General features: G+C 49.7%; 1 protein-coding gene across 2 annotated transcripts in view; it reads left to right on the top strand.

The window, feature by feature from the left end:
- The window catches only part of SCTR (secretin receptor), a 177,221-nt gene extending 161,602 nt beyond the window's left edge, over positions 1–15,619 (top strand). Inside the window, exons 11-13 of one of the 2 annotated variants that reach the window (XM_069732563.1) lie at positions 11,913–12,051; positions 12,894–12,935; positions 14,961–15,619. In XM_069732563.1, coding sequence (XP_069588664.1) covers positions 11,913–12,051; positions 12,894–12,935; positions 14,961–15,143 — 364 coding nt within the window. In that variant the 3' untranslated portion in view covers positions 15,144–15,619. The remainder of the gene's footprint in view (positions 1–11,912; positions 12,052–12,893; positions 12,936–14,960) is intronic. The other variant, XM_069732564.1, reaches the window with a different exon arrangement.
- Positions 15,620–16,616: the final 997 nt, after the last annotated feature.

Below are 16,616 nucleotides of genomic sequence, written 5' to 3'. Positions count from 1 at the left end.
GTAATACAGTGATCACCGGTGACATTATATGCAGGAGCTCTGTATATAGTGTACAGGTTATACGGGGATCACCAGTGACATTATACACAGGGCTCTGTATGTATTGTCAGTGTATAGGTAACCCAGGGATCACCAGTGACATACACAGGAGCTCTGTATATAATATATGGTGTATAGGTAATACAGTGATCACCAGTGACATTATACACAGGAGCTTTGTATATAGTGTCAGTGTACAGGTAATACAGGGATCACCAGTGACATTCACAGGAGCTCTGTATATAGTGTCAGTGTACAAGTAATACAGTGATCACTAGTGACATAATACACAGGAGTTCTGTATATAGTTTATATGAAATACAGTGATCACCGGTAACATTATACACAGGAGCTCTGTATATAGTGTCAGTGTACAGGTAATAAAGTGATCACCAGTGACATGCACAGGAGCTTTGTATATAGTGTCAGTGTACAAGTAATACAGGGATCACCAGTGACATTCACATGAGCTCTGTATATAGTGTCAGTGTACAAGTGATACAGTGATCACTAGTGACATAATACACCGGAGTTCTGTATATAGTGTATATGAAATACAGTGATCACCGGTGACATATGCAGGAGCTCTGTATATAGTGTACAGGTAATACTGGGATCACCAGTGACATTATACACAGGGCTCTGAATGATGTGTCAGTGTACAGGTAATGCAATGATCACTGGTGACATTATACACAGGAGCTCTGTACATAGTGTCAGTGTACAGGTAATACAGTGATCACCAGTGACATTATACACAGGAGCTCTGTATATAGTGTCAGTGTACAGGTAATACAGTGATCACCAGTGACATTATGCACAGGAGCTCTGTATATAGTGTCAGTGTACAGGTAACACTGACTCACTGGTGATGTCTCTAGTTGAAGTCCTTCATCTTTGCCTTTCTTCTTCATCCAGTGCAGACCACCATCACTTCTTCCATCCAGGACTCATGTCTGCAGAAAATATCAGTTATCCAGACAACATTCCCCAACTTTTCCCCAACTTCTGCACTGTGCCAGATGAAGAAAAAAAGTGTCAGTGTTGCCCTGTACAGTAACAGGACCACCCACTGAAAACAGTATCCTCAAAAATAATGTACTTCACAGCAGTAATAATATCCCTTAATTAGCCCATACAGTAATAATATTCCACATCCTGGCCCCATGTGTTCTCCCTTTTCTGACCCCATGTGCTCTCCCGTTCCTAGCCCCATGTGTTCTTTCTGTCCTTGCCCCATGTTTCTCCATTCTACCCCCCATGTCTCTCCTTTCTGCCCCTCATGACTATCCATTCTGCCCCAATGTTTCGCTATACTGCCCCCGTAGGAGCAGTGCCTAGTAAAAGGACTATAAACTGGACTATACTGCCCCCGTAGTGTGGCTTTACAAAAAAAAGTTTCTCCTTACCTGGCCGTGGTCCAGCGATGTCCTCTGCCCAATTGATCTGAAGTGTGCGCTGATGCCAGCTGCAAGCCTGTGACTGGCTGGTGGCTGTTAACTAATGCCAACCAGGAAACCTTCCTTTACTGCAATATAGATTTTAACTGAGCTGGCAGAATCCTACCGCTGGGGCCTGATGAGCGGAAGAGAGGGGCCCCATATGCCGTTAAGGGCATTAATACCCTTATGGCAGCCCTGCCCCTTTGTAGTGATGTCATTTGGTGTGCAGCCAGTCCTATAGCCTAAACGCCTCCCATGCATAGTGATGTCAGCAGAAGGTACTGGCAGTTCTGTTGCCTAATCCCCTACCCTTCATCGGGAGGTGCAGCCAGTCCTGTAACCTAAATCCCTCCCCTGCATAGTGGTGTTATGGGGAGGTGCAGTCAGTCCTGTAACCTAATCCCCTCCCCTGCATAGTGGTGTCATTGGGAGGTTGTCAGTCCTGTAACCTAAACCCCTCCCCTTCATAGTGATGTCATCGGGAGGTGCAGCTAGTCCTGTTTCCTAAACTCCCCTGAATAGTGATGTAATCGGGAGGTGCAGTCAGGCCTGTAGCCTAAACCCCTCCCCTGCATAGTGATGTAATTGGGAGGTGTAGTCAGTCCTGTAGCCTAAACCCCTCCCCTGCATAGGGATGTCATCAGGAGGTGCAGTCAATCCTGTAAACTAAACCCCTCCCCTGCATGGTGATGTCATAGGGAGGTGCAGCCAGTCCTGTAGCCTAGTCCCGTCCCCTGCATAGTGATGTCATCAGGGAGTGGTGTCAGTCCTGTAAACTAAATCCCTCCCCTGCATACTGATGTTATTAGGAGGTGCAGCCAGTCCTGTAGCCTAAACCCCTCCCCTACATAGTGATATCATCGGGAGGTGCAATCAGTCCTGTAACCTAGACCCCTCCCCTGCATAGTGATGTCATCGGGAGGTGCAGCCAGTTCTGTAGCCTAAACCCCTCCTTTGCATAGTGATGTCATTAGGATGTGCAGCCAGTTCTGTAGCCTAATCCCCTCCCCTGCATAGTGATTTCATGGGGAGGTGCAGTCAGTCCTGTAGTCTAAACCTCTCCCTTGCATAGTGATGTCATCAGGACATGCAGTCATTCCTGTGAACTAAACCCCTCCCCTGCTTACTGATGTTATTAGGAGGTGCAGTCAGTCCTGTAGCCTAAACCCTTCCCCTGCATAGTGATTTCATCATGAAGTGCAGTCAGTCCTGTAGCCTAAACCCCTCCCCTGCATAGTGATGTCATGTGGAGGTGCAGCCAGTCCTGTAGCCTAATCCCCTCCCCTGCATAGTGATGTCATCAGGAGGTGCAGCCAGGCCTGTAACCTAATCCCCTCCACTGCATAGTGATGTCATCGGGAGGTGCAGCCAGTCCTGTATTCTAATCCCCTCCCCTGCATAGTGATGTCATCGGGAGGTGCAGCCAGTCCTGTAACCTAATCCCCTCCCCTGCATAGTGATGTCATCAGGAGGTGCAGCCAATCCTGTATTCTAATCCCCTCCCCTGCATAGTGATGTCATCGGGAGGTGCAGCCAGTCCTATAACCTAATCCCCTCCCCTGCAGAGTGATGTCATCGGGAGGTACAGCCAGTCCTGTAACCTAATCCCCTCCCCTGCATAGTGATGTCATCGGGAGGTGCAGCCAGTCCTGTAACCTAATCCCATCCCCTGCATAGTGATGTAATTGGGAGGTGCAGCCAGGCCTGTAACCTAATCCCCTCCACTGCATAGTGATGTCATCAGGAGGTGCAGCCAGTCCTGTAACTTAATCCCCTCCTCTGCATAGTGATGTCATGGGGAGGTGCAGCCAGTCCTGTAACCTAATCCCCTCCCCTGCATAGTGATGTCCTCGGGAGGTGCAGCCAGTCCTGTATTCTAATCCCCTCCCCTGCATAGTGATGTCATCGGGAGGTGCAGCCAGTCCTGTATTCTAATCCCCTCCCCTGCATAGTGATGTCATCGGGAGGTGCAGCCAGTCCTGTATTCTAATCCCCTCCCCTGCATAGTGATGTCATGGGGAGGTGCAGCCAGTCCTGTATTCTAAAAACCTCCCCTGCATAGTGATGTCATCGGGAGGTGCAGCCAGTCCTGTATTTTAATCCCCTCCCCTGCATAGTGATGTCATCGGGAGGTGCAGCCAGTCCTGTAACCTAATCCCCTCCCCTGCATAGTGATGTCCTCGGGAGGTGCAGCCAGTCCTGTATTCTAATCCCCTCCCCTGCATAGTGATGTCATCGGGAGTTGCAGCCAGTCCTGTAGCCTAATTCCCTCCCCTGCATAGTGATGTCATGGGGAGGTGCCGCCAGCAAGTCTGTATTCTAAAAACCTCCCCTGCATAGTGATGTCATCGGGAGGTGCAGCCAGTCCTGTATTCTGATCCCCTCCCCTGCATAGGGATGTCATTGGGAGGTGCAGCCAGTCCTGTAACCTAATCCCCTCCCCTGCATAGTCATGTCATCGGGAGGTGCAGCCAGTCCTGTAACCTAATCCCCTCCCCTGCATAGTGATGTCATGTGGAGGTGCAGCCAGTCCTGTAGCCTAATCCCCTCCCCTGCATAGTGTTGTCATCGGGAGGTGCAGCCAGTCCTGTATTCTAATCCCCTCCCCTGCATAGTGTTGTCATCGGGAGGTGCAGCCAGTCCTGTATTCTAATCCCCTCCTCTGCATAGTCATGTCATCGGGAGGTGCAGCCAGTCCTGTAACCTAATCCCCTCCCCTGCATAGTCATGTCATCGGGAGGTGCAGCCAGTCCTGTATTCTAATCCCCTCCTCTGCATAGTCATGTCATCGGGAGGTGCAGCCAGTCCTGTATTCTAATCCCCTCCCCTGCATAGTCATGTCATCGGGAGGTGCAGCCAGTCCTGTAGCCTAATCCTCTCCCCTGCATAGTGATGTCATCGGGAGGTGCAGCCAGTCCTATAACCTAATCCCCTCCCCTGCATAGTGATGTCATCGAGAGGTGCAGCCAGTCCTATAACCTAATCCCCTCCCCTGCATAGTCATGTCATCGGAAGGTGCAGCCAGTCCTGTATTCTAATCTCCTCCCCTGCATAGTCATGTCATCGGGAGGTGCAGCCAGTCCTGTAACCTAATCCCCTCCCCTGCATAGTGATGTCATTTGGATGTGCAGCCAGTCCTGTAACCTAATCCCCTCCCCTGCATAGTGATGTCATCGGGAGGTGCAGTGTTATGGCTGGCAATCAGGCAACACAGCGTGCAGTAATCAGCGCACATACAGAGATCTGGCAATAACCAAAAACAATAGGACGAGCTCTGAGACGTGGAATCTCTGTAGACTGCAGTACCTGATCTATCCTCACACAACTATAAGCAGCAGTGGATTGCGCCTATCACTACCTATGCAACTCGGCACTGCCTGAGGAGCTGACTAGCCTGAAGATAGAAATACAAGCCTGACTTACCTCAGAGAAATACCCCAAAGGAATAGGCAGCCCCCCACATATAATGACTGTTAGCAAGATGAAAAGACAAACGTAGGAATGAAATAGATTCAGCAAAGTGAGGCCCGATATTCTAGACAGAGCGAGGATAGCAAAGAGAACTATGCAGTCTACAAAAAACCCTAAAACGAAAACCACGCAAAGGGGCAAAAAGACCCACCGTGCCGAACTAACAGCACGGCGGTGCACCCCTTTGCTTCTCAGAGCTTCCAGCAAAAGATAATAGCAAGCTGGACAGAAAAAACAGAAAACAAACTAGAAGCACTTATCTAGCAGAGCAGCAGGCCCAAGGAAAGACGCAGTAGCTCAGATCCAACACTGGAACATTGACAAGGAGCAAGGAAGACAGACTCAGGTGGAGCTAAATAGCAAGGCAGCCAACGAGCTCACCAAAACACCTGAGGGAGGAAGCCCAGAGACTGCAATACCACTTGTGACCACAGAAGTGAACTCAGCCACAGAATTCACAACAGTACCCCCCCCTTGAGGAGGGGTCACCGAACCCTCACCAGAACCCCCAGGCCGACCAGGATGAGCCACATGAAAGGCACGAACAAGATCTGGGGCATGGACATCAGAGGCAAAAACCCAGGAATTATCTTCCTGAGCATAACCCTTCCATTTGACCAGATACTGGAGTTTCCGTCTAGAGACACGAGAATCCAAAATCTTCTCCACAATATACTCCAATTCCCCCTCCACCAAAACAGGGGCAGGAGGCTCCACAGATGGAACCATAGGTGCCACGTATCTCCTCAACAACGACCTATGGAATACATTATGTATGGAAAAGGAGTCTGGGAGGGTCAGACGAAAAGACACCGGATTGAGAATCTCAGAAATCCTATACGGACCAATAAAACGAGGTTTAAATTTAGGAGAGGAAACCTTCATAGGAATATGACGAGAAGATAACCAAACCAGATCCCCAACACGAAGTCGGGGTCCCACACGGCGTCTGCGATTAGCGAAAAGCTGAGCCTTCTCCTGGGACAAGGTCAAATTGTCCACTACCTGAGTCCAGATCTGCTGCAACCTGTCCACCACAGAATCCACACCAGGACAGTCCGAAGACTCAACCTGTCCTGAAGAGAAACGAGGATGGAACCCAGAATTGCAGAAAAATGGAGAGACCAAGGTAGCCGAGCTGGCCCGATTATTAAGGGCGAACTCAGCCAACGGCAAAAATGACACCCAATCATCCTGGTCAGCGGAAACAAAACATCTCAGATATGTTTCCAAGGTCTGATTGGTTCGTTCGGTCTGGCCATTAGTCTGAGGATGGAAGGCCGAGGAGAAAGATAGGTCAATGCCCATCCTACCACAAAAGGCTCGCCAGAACCTCGAGACAAACTGGGAACCTCTGTCAGAAACAATATTCTCAGGAATGCCATGTAAACGAACCACATGCTGGAAGAACAAAGGCACCAAATCAGAGGAGGAACGCAATTTAACCAAGGGCACCAGATGGACCATTTTAGAAAAGCGATCACAGACCACCCAAATGACCGACATTTTTTGAGAAACGGGAAGGTCAGAAATGAAATCCATCGAAATATGTGTCCAAGGCCTCTTCGGGACCGGCAAGGGCAAAAGCAACCCACTGGCACGTGAACAGCAGGGCTTAGCCCTAGCACAAATTCCACAGGACTGCACAAAAGCACGCACATCCCGTGACAGAGATGGCCACCAGAAGGATCTAGCAACCAACTCCCTGGTACCAAAGATTCCTGGATGACCGGCCAGCACCGAACAATGAAGTTCAGAAATAACTTTACTAGTCCACCTATCAGGGACGAACAGTTTCTCGGCCGGACAACGATCAGGTTTATTAGCCTGAAATTTCTGCAACACTCTCCGCAAATCAGGGGAGATGGCAGACACAATGACTCCTTCCTTGAGGATACTCGCCGGCTCAGATAACCCCGGAGAGTCGGGCACAAAACTCCTAGACAGAGCATCCGCCTTCACATTTTTAGAGCCCGGAAGGTATGAAATCACAAAATCAAAACGAGCAAAAAATAACGACCAACGGGCCTGTCTAGGATTCAAGCGCTTGGCAGACTCAAGATAAGTAAGGTTCTTATGATCAGTCAAAACCACCACGCGATGCTTAGCACCCTCAAGCCAATGACGCCACTCCTCGAATGCCCACTTCATGGCCAGCAACTCTCGGTTGCCCACATCATAATTACGCTCAGCAGCAGAAAATTTCCTGGAAAAGAAAGCACATGGTTTGAACACTGAGCAACCAGAACCTCTCTGTGACAAAACCGCCCCTGCACCAATCTCAGAAGCATCAACCTCGACCTGGAACGGAAGAGAAACATCAGGTTGACACAACACAGGGGCAGAACAAAAACGACGCTTCAACTCCTGAAAAGCTTCCACAGCAGCAGAAGACCAATTAACCAAATCAGCACCCTTCTTGGTCAAATCGGTCAATGGTTTGGCAATGCTAGAAAAATTACAGATGAAGCGACGATAAAAATTAGCAAAGCCCAGGAATTTCTGCAGACTTTTTAGAGATGTCGGCTGAGTCCAATCCTGGATGGCCTGAACCTTAACCGGATCCATCTCGATAGTAGAAGGGGAAAAGATGAACCCCAAAAATGAAACTTTCTGCACACCGAAGAGACACTTTGATCCCTTCACGAACAAGGAATTAGCACGCAGTACCTGGAAAACCATTCTGACTTGCTTCACATGAGACTCCCAATCATCTGAGAAGATCAAAATGTCATCCAAGTAAACAATCAAGAATTTATCCAGATACTCACGGAAAATGTCATGCATAAAAGACTGAAAAACAGATGGAGCATTGGCAAGTCCGAACGGCATCACCAGATACTCAAAATGACCCTCGGGCGTATTAAATGCCGTTTTCCATTCATCTCCCTGCCTGATTCTCACCAGATTATACGCACCACGAAGATCAATCTTAGTAAACCAACTAGCCCCCTTAATCCGAGCAAACAAGTCAGAAATCAATGGCAAGGGATACTGAAACTTAACAGTGATCTTATTAAGAAGGCGGTAATCAATACACGGTCTTAGCGAACCATCCTTCTTGGCTACAAAAAAGAACCCTGCTCCCAATGGTGACGACGATGGGCGAATATGTCCCTTCTCCAGGGACTCCTTCACATAACTGCGCATAGCGGTGTGTTCAGGTACGGACAAATTAAATAAACGACCCTTAGGGAATTTACTACCAGGAATCAAATCGATAGCACAATCACAATTCCTATGCGGAGGTAGGGCATCAGACTTGGACTCTTCAAATACATCCTGAAAGTCCGACAAGAACTCTGGGATGTCAGAAGGAATGGATGACGAAATAGACAAAAATGGAACATCACCATGTACTCCCTGACAACCCCAGCTGGTTACCGACATAGAGTTCCAATCCAATACTGGATTATGGGTTTGTAGCCATGGCAACCCCAACACGACCACATCATGCAAATTATGCAGTACCAGAAAGCGAATAACTTCCTGATGTGCAGGAGCCATGCACATGGTCAGCTGGGCCCAGTACTGAGGCTTATTCTTGGCCAAAGGTGTAGCATCAATTCCTCTCAACGGAATAAGACGCCGCAAAGGCTCCAAGAAAAATCCACAACGTTTAGCATAATCCAAATCCATCAGATTCAGGGCAGCGCCTGAATCCACAAACGCCATGACAGAATACGATGACAGAGAGCACATTAAGGTAATGGACAAAAGGAATTTGGACTGTACAGTACCAATAACGGCAGAGCTATCGAACCGCCTAGTGCGTTTAGGACAATTAGAAATAGCATGAGTAGAATCACCACAATAGAAACACAGTCTGTTCAGACGTCTGTGTTCTTGCCGTTCTACTTTAGTCATAGTCCTGTCGCACTGCATAGGCTCAGATTTACTCTCAGACAATACCGCCAGATGGTGCACAGATTTACGCTCGCGCAAGCGACGACCGATCTGAATGGCCAAGGACATAGACTCATTCAAACCAGCAGGCATAGGAAATCCCACCATTACATCCTTAAGAGCTTCAGAGAGACCCTTTCTGAACAAAGCCGCTAGTGCAGATTCATTCCACAGAGTGAGTACTGACCACTTCCTAAATTTCTGACAATATACTTCTACATCATCCTGACCCTGGCATAAAGCCAGCAGATTTTTCTCAGCCTGATCCACTGAATTAGGCTCATCGTAAAGCAATCCCAGCGCCTGGAAAAATGCATCAACATTACTCAATGCAGAATCTCCTGGTGCAAGAGAAAACGCCCAGTCCTGTGGGTCGCCGCGCAAAAAAGAAATAATAATCAAAACCTGTTGAATAGGATTACCAGAAGAATGAGGTTTCAAGGCCAAAAATAGCTTACAATTATTTCTGAAGCTCAGGAACTTAGTTCTGTCACCAAAAAACAAATCAGGAATCGGAATTCTTGGTTCTAGCATCGATTTCTGATCAATAGTATCTTGAATCTTTTGTACATTTACAACGAGATTATCCATTGAGGAGCACAGAGCCTGAATATCCATGTCCACAGCTGTGTCCTGAAGCACTCTAATGTCTAGGGGAAAAAAAAGACTGAAGACAGAGCTAAGAAAAAAAAATGATGTCAGGATTTCTTTTTTCCCTCTATTGGGAATCATTGGTGTGGCTCCTTGTACTGTTATGGCTGGCAATCAGGCAACACAGCGTGCAGTAATCAGCGCACATACAGAGATCTGGCAATAACCAAAAACAATAGGACGAGCTCTGAGACGTGGAATCTCTGTAGACTGCAGTACCTGATCTATCCTCACACAACTATAAGCAGCAGTGGATTGCGCCTATCACTACCTATGCAACTCGGCACTGCCTGAGGAGCTGACTAGCCTGAAGATAGAAATACAAGCCTGACTTACCTCAGAGAAATACCCCAAAGGAATAGGCAGCCCCCCACATATAATGACTGTTAGCAAGATGAAAAGACAAACGTAGGAATGAAATAGATTCAGCAAAGTGAGGCCCGATATTCTAGACAGAGCGAGGATAGCAAAGAGAACTATGCAGTCTACAAAAAACCCTAAAACGAAAACCACGCAAAGGGGCAAAAAGACCCACCGTGCCGAACTAACAGCACGGCGGTGCACCCCTTTGCTTCTCAGAGCTTCCAGCAAAAGATAATAGCAAGCTGGACAGAAAAAACAGAAAACAAACTAGAAGCACTTATCTAGCAGAGCAGCAGGCCCAAGGAAAGACGCAGTAGCTCAGATCCAACACTGGAACATTGACAAGGAGCAAGGAAGACAGACTCAGGTGGAGCTAAATAGCAAGGCAGCCAACGAGCTCACCAAAACACCTGAGGGAGGAAGCCCAGAGACTGCAATACCACTTGTGACCACAGAAGTGAACTCAGCCACAGAATTCACAACAGTGCAGCCAGCCCTATAACCTAATTCCCTTCCCTGCATAGTGATGTCATCGGGAGGTGCAGCCAGTCCTATAACCTAATCCCCTCCCCTGCATAGTGATGTCATTTGGAGGTGCAGCTAGTCCTATAACCTAATTCCCTCCCCTGCATAGTGATGTCATTTGGAGGTGCAGCCAGTCCTATAACCTAATCCCCTCCCCTGCATAGTGATGTCATCGAGAGGTGCAGCCAGTCCTATAACCTAATCCCCTCCTCTGCATAGTGATGTCATCGGGAGGTGCAGCCAGTCCTATAACCTAATCCCCTCCCCTGCATAGTGATGTCATCGGGAGGTGCAGCCAGTCCTATAACCTAATCCCCTCCCCTGCATAGTCATATCATTGGGAGGTGCAGCCAGTCCTGTAACCTAATCCCCTCCCCTGCATAGTGATGTCATCGGGAGGTGCAGCCAGTCCTATAACCTAATTCCCTCCCCTGCATAGTGATGTCATCGGGAGGTGCAGCCAGTCCTATAACCTAACCCCCTCCCCTGCATAGTCATGTCATCGGGAGGTGCAGCCAGTCCTGTAACCTAATCCCCTCCCCTGCATAGTGATGTCATTTGGAGGTGCAGCCAGTCCTGTAGCCTAATTCACTCCCCTGCATAGTGATGTCATTTGGAGGTGCAGCCAGTCCTGTAACCTAATCCCCTCCCCTGCATAGTGATGTCATTTGGAGGTGCAGCCAGTCCTGTAGCCTAATCCCCTCCCCTGCATAGTGATGTCATCGGGAGGTGCAGCCAGTCCTGTATTCTAATCCCCTCCTCTGCATAGTCATGTCATCGGGAGGTGCAGCCAGTCCTATAACCTAATCCCCTCCCTTGCATAGTCATATCATCGGGAGGTGCAGCCAGTCCTGTAACCTAATCCCCTCCCCTGCATAGTGATGTCATCGGGAGGTGCAGCCAGTCCTATAACCTAATTCCCTCCCCTGCATAGTGATGTCATCGGGAGGTGCAGCCAGTCCTATAACCTAACCCCCTCCCCTGCATAGTCATGTCATCGGGAGGTGCAGCCAGTCCTGTAACCTAATCCCCTCCCCTGCATAGTGATGTCATTTGGAGGTGCAGCCAGTCCTGTAACCTAATCCCCTCCCCTGCATAGTGATGTCATTTGGAGGTGCAGCCAGTCCTGTAACCTAATTCACTCCCCTGCATAGTGATGTCATTTGGAGGTGCAGCCAGTCCTGTAACCTAATCCCCTCCCCTGCATAGTGATGTCATTTGGAGGTGCAGCCAGTCCTGTAGCCTAATCCCCTCCCCTGCATAGTGATGTCATTTGGAGGTGCAGCCAGTCCTGTAGACTGTGCTCCCCTATACAGTAATGTCATTGTTATATATACTTGTGACTTTCACCTTCATGGCGGCCATATCTGTTGTCACTCAACTTGCCCAATAGCAGATATGATTAATACTTGCACTTTGACTTTGCGGTTGATGGTCTCATTGTGAAGATCTTGTGGGATGGGCCCCCAGCATCGGTGGCCCCCGGAGCGCTCATGTATTATGTTGTCCCTGCAGGCGATTGGCCCGATCTACGCTCCTTCTCATTCCGCTTTTTGGGGTCCATTACATCATCTTCGCCTTCTTCCCGGAAGATGTGAGCAGCGGCACTGTGGAGATCCGCTTATCCTTTGAGCTGGCGCTCGGTTCTTTCCAGGTGACTGCGGTGCAGGCGGCAGCCATTGTAAAGCTCGGTGGTCACATCTGTGTGCGGGGTCACAGCGCTGTCCACACGGTGCAGCCGTGGTGGTTCCCCAGAGGGTACGTTCCCACCTTCAAGATTTGCTGCGGTTTGGATGCTGCAGAATGTCCGCACCATTTCTGCACTTATTATGCAAATTAGGATTTACGTTTTTTTCATATGCAAATTTTCCTCATTACTGCAAGTCTATGGGGAAAATCCAAAATGCGTACCCACAAGAGAAATTTACATGCTGCGGTCCTGAAAGACGCGCCACATGTCAGTGTCCGCGGGTGATCCACACATAGATGCACAGTGGACATGGGATCTCTAGAAATCCATTGTGTGTAACGTCTGGCCGCTGCAGTTTTCATGTTGCATAAATGCGCAGCAAATCCTGAAGGTGGGCACGGACCCTCATTTTATTACTGCTGACCCTAAGGGCTTGTGCACACGTTGCAGATTTGCTAGTGAAACCTGAAGCAATCCTTATGTCAGCAGAGTGAGTGAGCAGCCTGACGTCTCATGCACACAGTGAGTGGTTCTGACTGCAGATTTGGTGCAGCGTCAATTCTCTGCCTCTCCAATCAATGAAGAGCGCAGGGGAAAATGTTTTAGCAGCTGCGTTTTTCATCCAAGAGATGCAGAAATTTGTGCACCCATGTACTCAACGTGTGCACTCAGCCTAAGTGAATGTTCTCGGGGGCTTCTCCTGGCGGTAGAGACATGGCCTCCTTGTGGGGGTTCTGTGCAGGTGGAGGAGCGGGGTCTCACACATCGTGGTCTTCTGGTCGGTGATTTTATTCACTTTCTTACAGGGTTTTGTGGTTGCCGTCCTGTACTGCTTCCTGAATGGTGAGGTGAGTAATCCTGACCACTGTCCTCAGGACAGTCCCCGGCCTCCAGTGCAGAGAATGGATGAAAGCTTCAGAAATAGCGCCAATCAGGGTGTCTGATGGAGCAGTGAAGTTTACCTCTAGGAAAAATCGCAACATCCTGCACTATTGCAAATCATGACACATTGTATGCCCCTATGCCACAGAGTATTGCCATCACCCTCCTCCCCGTCACCATGTATCACTTCCTGATGTATCGCCCCTGCCCCTGGGTATCACCCCCCATCACGGTGTATCGCTCCATGGTGTCGCCCCTGTCATGATGTATCACCCCCTTCCCCATCACCATGTATCACCCTCATCACGGTGTATCGCTCCCGGGTGTCGCCCCTGCCATGATGTATCACCCCCTTCCCCGTCACTGTCACGATAATGTAAAAATGCCATAATGTGAGTTTAGTTCTAGAAGGTACCATGGCACAGACACCTGCTCCAGATTCAACCCCCCCCCTTCTTTTCTCTGCCTGTTAGCAAGGCTGCAATTCTAAGCCACCCCTCCCTCCCCTGGTGCTATATACTGTAATGTGAGCCCAGTGTGCTAGCAACCCTCACTGGAATCACTGAAGAAGTTTTATGGCTTTTAGTTGCAGCAGACAAGTCTTCCTACCCTACTCATTCCCCATCCCAACTGGTACTGGTTGAAACTGGTATATAGAAACCATCAGCTACTAGTGTTCTATTAAAGTTATATATAGAGGCATCAATTTGGGCTAGAGATATAAGAATCATATATTCCGGATGTCCATCGATAGATCTATCACTCACTGAAACCGCTAGCAGCTCAACGCAATGAGTGCAAAGTGCGGATTCCTCCGTAAGCGGTTCAGGTAATTACTCTGTGTTTACAGTGTGGGGCACGTTCTGATCATCGTGTATTTCGTATACGAGACTTATACAGCGAGCTAGGCATAAAAATAGTTTTCATAATGCTGAGTAAAGGGGAGGTTTCAGCCTCTGAGTGAGGTCACCATAGGGGGAGGGCTTTGGATTTTAGGCTAGGAATAACTGTGTGAAGCAGGCATTTCAGTGTCTTTTGTCCAGGGTCTAGCTGCTATACAGAGGGGTGCAATGGTTCTGGATATACGCTCACCCTTCCCCCCCAGCACATGGCCAGCCATGATGATGCAATGATATAATGACCTGTAAGTGTTCTTTTCAATTTTAATCCCATTTTATTTGTAATTGTTTTGTACATATGATTTGTCTTCATTATAATATCTTTTATATTTGTAAATACTGCCTACCTTTTTTGGCGTAAAATATATAATTACTAGCTTGTCGCTCCATGCTCTATAATGAACTGTCGCGTCCTCTGAGGTGAATTACGCTACTGATTTGGGTTGGCTACGGATCTGTTAACAATTAAGAGAATCGGAGCTGGTGGCAGCATCCTGTGTAATTGGGCGTCTTTGCAGCGACCGGCGGTGTTGATAATTATTGTTCCCGCCTGTGTGGGAATAGTTATATTGCCCTCGCTGCAGCGTTCCCAATAGCCAGTGCATAGCAGGTAGCCTTTCTAGCGACTAATTACCCTAGGTGCAGTACCCTGACTGACCTGAGTGTAAGGGGGGCACCAGAGAGCTGCAAGTTACAAACCGGAAGTGGGATATAGATAAATCCCCTTCAGAAGGAACCAGGGGCAACCAAACAACCCCGGTTTGTGACAAATTGGTGTGATTTGTGGGGATGATAAAGGTATCCTCCCCGTGACCAATTGGTGGGATCCTGGTGGGATTCGTGACATACTGGTGGCAGCGTGGTGGGATATTTAACAGTCACATGTATCACTTCCTGATGTATCACCCCGTCACGATGTATCGCCCTCGCCCTTGGGTATCACCCCCGTCATGGTGTAATGACCCCATCGGGGTGTATCGCCCCCGTCATGGTGTATTGCCCCATCGCTGTGTATCAGCGCTGTCCTATTATGTCACAACATGTTGCAATATGTCGCAGCTTTTGACCCGAGTTCTGGTTCTGTTTCTCCAGGTGCAGTTTGAGATCCAGAGGAAATGGCGCAGATATCACCTGAGGAAACACTTCTGGTTGCGGCAGAACAAGCACTCGACGGTGAGTAATAGCGGCAGCGTCCTGACGCAGGTGGTGCAGCTCAGCCGGAGCAGCCAGCGAGAGGCCAGGAAGAGCTCCACCCCAATGACTAGCCTCATCTGACGGCCAATGGCCGCCATCACGTGCTTGACAACTTGTACCGAAGACTGACCCGATCCATCTGTGCGGAGACCCTAGGAGTGGAGCCGGCAGGATCCCCCCTGGATCAGCTCTCGGAGCTGCAAACCCATGAAAAAAGGCTGTGAGACCCCAATCAGACTGACTGCGGACGCTGGGGGCTCTGCAGATAAATGTACTGAATGTTATTATCCCACCATGTCGGCGGAGGTGTCGGGGGAGGGGGCTGTTTGATGATGCGAGGGTTAACTCAGGATTTGTTCTGAGATTCTTATATCTGTGTAAGAAGGGCCACAGATCGGGGTCACCGCTGATCAGATGCCCGAGAACCGCAGGATCCCGGAGATGTTGTGTATGGTTCCTGGACCACCTCGGGTGCAGACCACCATGACACCGCCGCTCTACACACGATCCATTATTATTCCCCCATAGTGAGATTATAATAAACATTTCTTTCCTAGAATGTGCGCCCCCGATCCATCAACTGTGGAATGTGCCAAAATTACAGATTAACTGAGACCACTGCACAGGACACTCGCAGAGCAATTTCGGGTCACGGGGAGGGTGGGTGCTATCAGTGTTATGGGGGTTTACATCCCAATCATTTTTATCTTTGATCAGCTGAGTGACATATTGTGCAGCTCCAAACCCCGAAGACCATATGCAGCCGCCCTGTGTATGGAGGGTAACATGGAGCTGATTATATGCCAATGCGCTGCAGACACAAAGTATCAGCCCCACAGGTTGGGGGCGCTCTGCTGCTCCTCACAGGTAGGGGGCGCTCTGCTGCTCCTCACAGGTAGGGGGCGCTCTGCCGCTCCTCACAGGTAGGGGGCGCTCTGCCGCTCCTCACAAGTAGGGGGCGCTGTGCTGCTCCTCACAGGTAGGGGGCGCTGTGCTGCTCCTCACAGGTAGGCGGTGCTGTGCTGCTCCTCACAGGTAGGGGGCGTTCTGCTGCTCCTCACAGGTAGGGGGCGCTGTGCTGCTCCTCACAGGTAGGGGGCGCTGTGCTGCTCCTCACAGGTAGGCGGTGCTGTGCTGCTCCTCACAGGTAGGGGGCGCTCTGCTGCTCCTCACAGGTAGGGGGCGCTCTGCTGCTCCTCACAGGTAGGGGGCGCTCTGCCGCTCCTCACAAGTAGGGGGCGCTGTGCTGCTCCTCACAGGTAGGGGGCGCTGTGCTGCTCCTCACAGGTAGGCGGTGCTGTGCTGCTCCTCACAGGTAGGGGGCGTTCTGCTGCTCCTCACAGGTAGGGGGCGCTGTGCTGCTCCTCACAGGTAGGGGGCGCTGTGCTGCTCCTCACAGGTAGGCGGTGCTGTGCTGCTCCTCACAGGTAGGGGGCGCTCTGCTGCTCCTCACAGGTAGGGGGCGCTCTGCTGCTCCTCACAGGTAGGGGGCGCTCTGCTGCTCCTCACAGGTAGGGGGCGCTCTGCTGCTCCTCACAGGTAGGGGGCGCTGTG

The sequence above is a fragment of the Ranitomeya imitator genome, chromosome 7 (assembly GCF_032444005.1).
Source record: "Ranitomeya imitator isolate aRanImi1 chromosome 7, aRanImi1.pri, whole genome shotgun sequence".
NCBI lineage: Eukaryota > Metazoa > Chordata > Amphibia > Anura > Dendrobatidae > Ranitomeya > Ranitomeya imitator.
This window is presented reverse-complemented; position numbering and strand designations above follow the sequence as displayed.